This window comes from Erinaceus europaeus, chromosome 2 (assembly GCF_950295315.1).
Source record: "Erinaceus europaeus chromosome 2, mEriEur2.1, whole genome shotgun sequence".
NCBI classification, from domain to species: domain Eukaryota; kingdom Metazoa; phylum Chordata; class Mammalia; order Eulipotyphla; family Erinaceidae; genus Erinaceus; species Erinaceus europaeus.
In genome coordinates, this window is record NC_080163.1 from 187,844,962 (window position 1) to 187,853,353 (window position 8,392).

General features: G+C 47.7%; 1 protein-coding gene across 1 annotated transcript; it reads left to right on the forward strand.

The window, feature by feature from the left end:
• The first annotated feature begins 19 nt into the window (after nt 1–19).
• On the forward strand, nt 20–7,946 carry MED29 (mediator complex subunit 29). Its single transcript, XM_007524028.3, has 4 exons — nt 20–284; nt 5,099–5,157; nt 5,455–5,539; nt 7,657–7,946. The coding sequence occupies exons 1-4, from the start codon at nt 69–71 to the stop codon at nt 7,897–7,899; spliced, it is 603 nt and encodes a 200-aa protein (XP_007524090.1). The 5' UTR covers nt 20–68; the 3' UTR covers nt 7,900–7,946.
• The last annotated feature ends 446 nt before the right edge of the window (nt 7,947–8,392 follow it).

The following is an 8,392-nucleotide window of genomic DNA, read 5'->3' on the forward strand; positions in this document are numbered from 1 at the left end:
AATGGAGACGCTTTGAAGAAGTCGAGAGACGTGGTTGTGACGCATTTCCGGCGCGCCAAGCGAGGAAAATGGCTGCGTCCCAGCAACAGGCTTCAGTGGCGTCCTCTGCGGCTGGGGTGTCGGGTCCAGGTTCAGCCGGCGGTCCGGGTCCTCAGCAGCAGTCACAACCACCGGCACAGCTGGTAGGGCCCGCCCAGAGCGGGCTGTTACAGCAGCAACAACAGGACTTCGATCCTGTGCAGCGCTATAAGATGCTCATCCCGCAGCTGAAAGAGAGTCTCCAGGTAATTAACTGGCCGGAAGCTGCGGAGAAGCAAGCGGGGTTTGGCTTTCCAGGGGGCAGGACAGGCAGAGAGCAAAAGCTGGGTATGACAGGAAAGACACTTGGTCCTCTTCGAGAGTTCAGAGCCAAGTTCTGCGGATTGACGGGTGGGATCAGAGCTGATGTTGAAACCTGGGATGGACCGGGACTTAATTGAAAGGGAGCTTCAAGGAGAAACTAGGCACTGGTCATTAAAACCTGAAGAAAAGACTGTCCAGTCTTTTATCCTTATCTAGAGAGTCTACCCGTAATTGGTCTTGAGGAAGGGCCCTATGGTATATCTGAAAGATTACTGGTAAAATCCCCATCTGAGGGCGGGTGTGTGGAAAAGTACGAATGGTGGTATCTATGAGAATGGGAGAAGATGTTATTCTGAGTGGCGGGAGGAGCAGTACCACGTGAAGAAGGGATCTAGCCACCAGGGAGGTGATGCAGCGGGTAATTCTCAAAGCATGAGGGCTCGAGTTCTATCCCTGGCATTGTTTTTGTTTGTTTGTTTGTTTGTTTCAGAGCACTGCTCAGCTCAGGCTTATGGTGATACAGGGGAATTGAACCTGGGACTTTGGAGCCTCTGGAATAAGAGTCACTTTGCATAGCCGTTATGCTATATCTCTCACTGCCTGGATCATAGTCTCATTAATAAATATTTTTTCAAGCCGGGCAATGGCACACCTGGTTAAGTGCCCCCCATGTTACTATGTACAAGGACCTGGGTTCAAACCTCGGGTTCCTACCTCCAGGGGGAAAGGTTCACAAGCAGTGCTGTAGGTGACTCAGCTCCTCTCTATTCCCCTTCTCAATTTCTCTCTGTCCTACCAAATTGTGAAGCTTAAGAATTAATGCATATATGTGTGTGGTTTTTATTTGTTTGTTTTTGGTTTTGCTACAAGGGTTACCACTGAGGCTTGCTACCAGCACTGTGAATTACTGCTTCTGGCAGCCTTTTGTTTGCTTTTTATTTAGGCGATTAATGGCTTAGTCAACAGTAAATACGCTTGTTGCTACTGTGTACATTTTCTTAGTTTTCTGCAAAACACTCTAGTGCCCATCCTAGGTCCTCTTCCGCCATCATACACCAGGACCTGGAAGTCACCACCCCATCCCACCCCCAAGAGTCCTTTGCTTTGGTGCAATACACCAAATCCAAGTTCTGCTTGTGTTTCTTTTCCATTTCTTCTCAACTTCTCTCTGTTGTGAATGAGATTATCCTATATTTGTCCTTTTTTTTTTTTTCTTATCTCACTTAACATGATTTCTTCAAGTTCCACCCAAGATGAGATGAAGGAGGTGAATTCACCATTTTTAATAGCTGAGTAGTATTCCATTGCATATATTAGACCACAACTTACTCAGCCACTCATCTGTTGCTGGGCATCTGGGTTGCTTCCAGGTTTTGGCTTATTACAAATTGTGCTGCTATGAGCACAGGTATACACAGATCTTTTTGGATGGGTGTGTTTGGTTTCTTAGGATATATCCCAGAAGAAGAATTGCAGGATCGTAGGGTAGGTCCATTTCTAGCCTTCTGAGAGTTCTCCAGACTGCTCTCCACAGGGGTTGGAATCGTTTACATTCCGTCCAACAGTGCAGGTTTCTTTTACCCCCGCAACCTCTCCAGTATTTGTTGTTTCTACTTTTTCTGATGTGTGACATTCTCACAGGGGTGAATAATGTTGTCTTTATTTGTATTTCTCTGACAGTCAATGACTTGGAGCATTTTTTTAATGTCTGTTGACCTTTTGGATCTCTTTTGTGAATATTCTATTCATATTCCTCTTCCCCATTTAAGATGGGGTCATTTGCTTTTTTGTTGCTGAGTTTCGTGAGCTCTTTAAATGTTTTAGTTACTAGCCTTTTGTCTGATGTATGGCATATAAAAGTCTTCTATTCGGTAAGGAATCTGGGTGATGTGGTCTGGGAGGTGATACAGTGGATAAGGCATTGGACTCTCAAGCATGAGGTCCTGGGTTCAATCCCCAGCAGCAGCACATGTACCAGAGTGATGTCTGGTTCTTTCTCTCTCTCTCTCTCTCTCTTCCTATCTTTCTCATGAATACAAAAATAAAATGTTTTTTTAACATTTTATTTGTTTATTCATGAGAAAGATAGGAGAGTGAGAAAGAACCAGGCATTTTTTTTTTTTGAGAGAGAGAGAGAGATGCAGAGAGAGAGACACAAACAGAGAGAGAAACACCAGAGCACTGCTCAGCTCTGGTTTATAGTGGTACAGGGGATTGAATCTGGGACGTAGGAGCCTCAGACATTAGAGTCTCTTTGTATAATCATGATGCTGTCTCCCCCGCCCAGAACCAGACATCTTTCTGGTACATGTGTTGATGTGCTGCCAGGGATCGAACCCAGGATGTCATCCTTGAGAGTCCAATGCTCCATCCACTGCCTAATCTCCTAGACCACAAGAAATAAGATCTTTAAAAAAAAAAAAAAAAAAAAAAGGAATCTGAGTGATGGTTTCTTATGCTATACAGAAGCTTTTTAATTTGATGTAGTCCTATTGGATTATTTTTTAGTTTTCCTTGTAACGGATTTGTATCATTAAAGATACCTATAGAATTTAGATGGGAAAGAGTTCTGCCAATATTCTCCTTTAGGTATTTGATAGTTTCTGGTCTAATGTCCAAGTCCTTGATCCATTTGAAGCTTACTTTTGTGTGTGGTGAAATGTAGTGGTGCAGTTTCTTTTCTTGTCATTCTCTCTTCTTTGCCTCCAGGGTTACTGCTGGGGCTCAGTGCCTCCACTAAGAATCCACTGCTCCTGGAGGCCATTTTTTTTATCTTTTGTTGCCCTTGGTGTTTATTGTTGTTGTTATTGTTACTTCTGTCGTTGTTGGATAAGACAGAGAAATCAGGGCGGAGGGTAGATAGCATAATGGTTATGCAAACAGACTCTCATGCCTGAGGCTCCAAAGTCACATATACCCCCACCACCACCATAAGCCAGAGCTAAACAGTGCTCTGGTAAAAAAAAAAAGAGAGAGAGAGAAATCGAGAAGGGGGAGAGAAAGACACCTGCAGACCTGCTTTACCACTTGTGAAGCGACCCCCCTGCAGGTGGGGAACCAGGGGCTCGAACTGGAATCCTTGTGCCATGTGTGTTTACCCTGCTGTGCAACTGCCCCCCTTCTTTTATTTTCTTTCTGACAGAAGCAGTGGTCCAGAAGGTGGCACGGTGAAAAAAGCATTGGGCTTGTCAGGCATAAGGTCCCTAGTTCAATCCCCAACAGCACATGTACCAGAGTGATACCTGGTTCTCTCTCTCTCTCTCTCTTTCTCTCTCTCTCCTGCTATCTTTACCATTAATGAATTAAAAAAAAAAAAAAATCTGAGGCCGGGCAAGATGCTGCACCAGGACACAAAGCACAAGGACTGCAAGGACCCCAGTTCCCTACCTCTCTAAGGGATCACTTCACAAGCAGTGAAGCAAGTCTGCAAATGTTTCTGTTTTTCTCTTCCTCTCTATCTTTCCCTCCCCCTCTCAATTTATTTCTGTCCTATCCAATAAAATGGAGTGGGGGGAAAGGCCTCCAGGAGCAGTGGATTCGTAGTGCCAGTATTGAGCCCCAGCCATAACCCTGGAGGCAAAATAAATAAAATCTTCAAAAAAAAACTTAGAAAAAAAAGTAGAAGTTAAGAGGAGGGAGGAAGGGAGAAATACCTGCAGAGTTGGGCGGTTAAGCACACATGGCGCAAAGCACAAGGAACAGCGTAAGGACCCCGGTGTGAGCCCCCAGCTCCCCACCTGCCGGGGGGTCGTTTCACAAGCAGTGAAGCAGGTCTGCAGATGTCTGTCTTTCTCTCCCCCTCTCTGTCTTCCCCTCCTCTCTCCATTTCTCTCTGTCCTATCCAGCAACAACAACAGCTATAATAACAATAACAAGGGAAACAAAATAGGTTTCACTGCTCGTGAAGCAGGAAGAGACCAAGGGCTTGAACCTACGATCTTGCACATGGCTGTGTGTGTGCTTAACCAGGTGTGCCCAGCCCCTCCTTTTCTTTTCTTTCTTTTGTTTACATCTAATTTCTATCTATTACTGTTCAGCTCAGACTTACAGTGATGCTGGGAACTGAACTTGGGACCTTTGGATCCTCAAGCATGAACGTCTGTTTTTTGTTTGTTTTTTTTTTAAATGTTTTTATTTACTGTTACTAGATAGAGACCGAAATTGAGAGGGGAAAGGGAGATAGGAGGAGAGACAGAGAGACACCTGCAGCACTGCTTCACCACTCATGAAGTCACCCCCCCCACCCCCCGCAGCTGGGGTCCAGGAGCTTGAACCCAAGTCCTTGTGTACTGTAACATGTGCTCTTTTTTCTTTTTAATATTTATTTTATTTATTTATTCCCTTTTGTTGCCCTTGTTGTTTTATTGTTGTAGTTATTGTTGTTGTCGTTGTTGGATAGGACAGAGAGAAATGGAGAGAGGAGGGGAAGACAGAGAGGAGGAGAGAAAGATAGACACCTGCAGACCTGCTTCACCGCCCGTGAAGCGACTCCCCTGCAGGTGGGGAGCGGGGGGGTTTGAACCGAGATCCTTATGCCGGTCCTTGTGCTTTGCGCCACCTGCGCTTAACCCGCTGCGCTACAGCCCGACTCCCGTAACATGTGCTCTTAACCTGATACGCCACTGCCTGGCCCCTCTGAAACTCTGTTATGTAAACCACTGTTTCTATCTCCCCAACCTGAGACTGGACGGATCTCAAGAATGTAGTTCTATCAAAGTGTCTTATTTCTCCATCTCTTTTGTCTCTTTTTAACTAGACTTTGATGAAGGTTGCAGCCCAGAACTTGATTCAGAACACTAACATTGACAACGGACAGTAAGTACATCCTCCTTCCTTCCCCCAGGATGTCCTTATCTTGGCCCAAGTCTGAGAAACTCGCTTCATGTGTACCCTCTATTTCCATAGTACCCAGCCTTGTCCCTCTCACCTCTCGCACTCCTAATGGTTCAGGGTCGGGCAGTGGCACACCAGGTTAAGCACACAAAGTACTAGTGAGCCCTGGGCCCTATCTGGCATCTCCTGGGCCTATACCTGTTTCTGAATGGATGCTTAGGTGGTTAGACCAAGAGACTGGAAATCCTTTCCCAGTCACCTTCTTCTCCTGGGATATAGAAAGAGCAGCGATGGACCCATACAACGTTTTGACAAGTGTTTGGAGGAGTTTTACGCACTCTGTGACCAGCTGGAGCTCTGCCTGGTAAGAGGATGGGGAAAATAGAGGCAGAGTAGTTGGGGTTAAAATAAGGGAGACTCAGGTAGGGAGACAGGATAATGGTTATGCAAACAGACTGCCCTGCGGGGCGGGGTAGATACTGTAATAGAGATGCAGGGATATTCTTCATGCCTGAGGCTCCATAGCCCAGATTCAACCCCCACACCACCATAAGCCAGAGCTGCACAGTGCTCTGGTCTGTTTTTGTATCTCTCTCATTAAAATAAAATGTCTTTTATTTTCCCTTTTGTTACCCTTGTTTTGTTGTTGTTGTAGTTATTACTGTTGTTGATGTCGTCGTTGTTGGATAGATGAAGTGGAGAGAGAAGAGGAAGACGGGGGGAGAGAAAGACAGACCCCTGCAGACCTGCTTCACTTGTGAAGTGACTCCCCTACAGGTGGGGAGCCAGGAGCTCTAACTGGGATCCTTACGCCGGTCCTTGCGCTTCACGCCATGTGCACTTAACCCGTTGTGCCAACCCCCATAAAATGTCTTTTTTAAAAATTAGGGGAAAAAGGGGGTCGGGCGGTGGCGCAGTGGGTTAAGCGCATGTGGCGCAAAGCGCAGGGACCGGCATAAGGATCCGGGTTCCAGCCCCCGGCTCCCCACCTGCAGGGGAGTCACTTCACGGGCGGTGAAGCAGGTCTACAGGTGTCTGTCTTTCTCTCCCCCTCTCTCTCTGTCTTCCCCTCCTCTCTCCATTTCTCTCTGTCCTATCCAACAACAAAGCAACGCCAACAATGGCAATAATAACCACAACGAGGCTGCAACAACTAGGGCAACAAAAAGGGGGAAAAATGGCCTCCAGGAGCGGTGGATTCATGGTGCAGGCACCAAGCCCAGCAATAACCCTGGAGGGAAAAAAAAAAAAATTAGGGAAAAAAGTATTTCATAGGTGCCAAGCAGTGGCACACCTAGTTCAAGCATATCACCATGTGCAAGGATCTGGGTTCAGCCCTTGCTCCCCACCTATAGAGGGAACACTTCATGAGCAGTGAAGCAGATCTGCAGGTGCCTGTCTCCCCCCCACCCCCTTCTCAACTTCTCTCTCAATTTCTCTCTGTCCTGTCAAAAAGAAAAAGACCAGCGTAAGGATCCCAGTTCAGGTGGCGCAAAGCACAAAGACCGGCATAAGGATCCCGGTTCGAACCCCGGCTCCCCACCTGCAGGGGAGTCGCTTCACAGGCGGTGAAGCAGGTCTGCAGGTGTCTATCTTTCTCTCCCCCTCTCTGTCTTCCCCTCCCTCTCTCCGTTTCTCTCTGTCCTATCCAACAACAACAACAACAACAATAATAACTACAACAATAAAACAAGGGCAACAAAAGAGAAAAAATAAATAATAAAAAAAAAGGATCCCAGTTCAAGCCCCCAGCTCCCCACCTGCAGGGGAATTGCTTCACAAGCAGTGAAACAGGTGTCTATCTTTCTCTCTCTCTCTCTCTGTCTTCCCCTCCTCTCTCCATTTCTCTCTGTCCTATCCAACTACAACGACATCAGTAACAACAACAATAATAACTACAACAATAAAACAAGGGCAACAAAAGGGAAAATAAATATTAAAAAAAAAAAAAAAAAGATGTGTGCACAGTGTGATCCAGAAGGTGGCTCGGTGATAAAGCTTTGGACTCTCAAGCATGAGGTCCTGAGTTCCATCCCTGGCAGCACGTGTACCAGAGTGATGTCTGGTTCTTTCTCTCTCCTCCTGTCTTTCTCATTAATAAATAAATAAATAAAATTAAAAAGATGTGTGCGAAGGCCCCAGTGAAGATGAAGGAAAGGATGGGGGAGAGGGAGAGGGCCATTGCTGGCCGCCGAGCCTGGGATCAGGACAGTCACACTACAGTGCTGTGCCAGGCCTTCTGCCTGTGTCACAGACCCTTCTTACCTTATGGGAATGGAGGTAATTATTAAGACCTTTTTCCAGAGGAGGAGGAGACAGGCTCTAAGAGGGGCAGTAGCATGCCTGGGGCCAGCCAGCAAGGAACTGACAGGACCAGGCCCTGCAAGTCCAGAAACCAAGCAGGCGGCTGGCCCTTGGGGTTGGGTTGGGTAGGGACTATCAGGAAAGAGCCGATGCCATACCTTGCCTGCCTGTCCACAGCGCCTGGCACACGAGTGCCTGTCACAGAGCTGCGACAGTGCCAAGCACTCTCCGACGCTGGTGCCCACAGCCACCAAGCCAGACGCCGTGCAGCCTGACAGCCTGCCCTACCCACAGTACCTGGCGGTCATCAAAGCCCAGATTGCCTGTGCCAAGGACATTCACACAGCTCTGCTGGACTGCGCCAACAAGGTCACAGGGAAAACGCCTGCACCACCCACGGGTCCTGGGGCCCCCCTGTGAGTGTGGGGTGGGGTGCAGGGGAAATGAAGATAGTGGTTTTTAGCCAACTTGGACTCTTGACTTTTCTTCCTCTCGCCTGAGGCGGTGGCCAGCAGGGGGCAGCAGAGGCCAGCAGGGGGCAGTGCAGGGCGGAGCCTGGTGGGCTGCCAGCCGCTGGGACTGGACCTTGGACTATGGCCGTTGTTGACCTCTGTTCCAGGGGCTTTCCCCTCACCTGACTTGGGAGTGGAGTCTTGACTAGGCTTCTCCCTCAGCCCTTCTTGGTTTTACTCATTTTGGGGGGGCTCTGTGTTTGCGCCGCCCCCCCCCCCCCATTTGTAGCCTGCCTTATCTTGACAGCCTCTGGGTCATTCTTCTTTTTTCAGTTTTGTTTTCTTTTGGTCCCTGTCTTTCCACTTCTATGGTCCTGTGTCTCTCTTCCATTCTGTCTCCCTTTGCTGATTTCTGCCTTCAACTCCTAGTCTACAAAGCCCTCCCAACCTGGGAGTCAGAA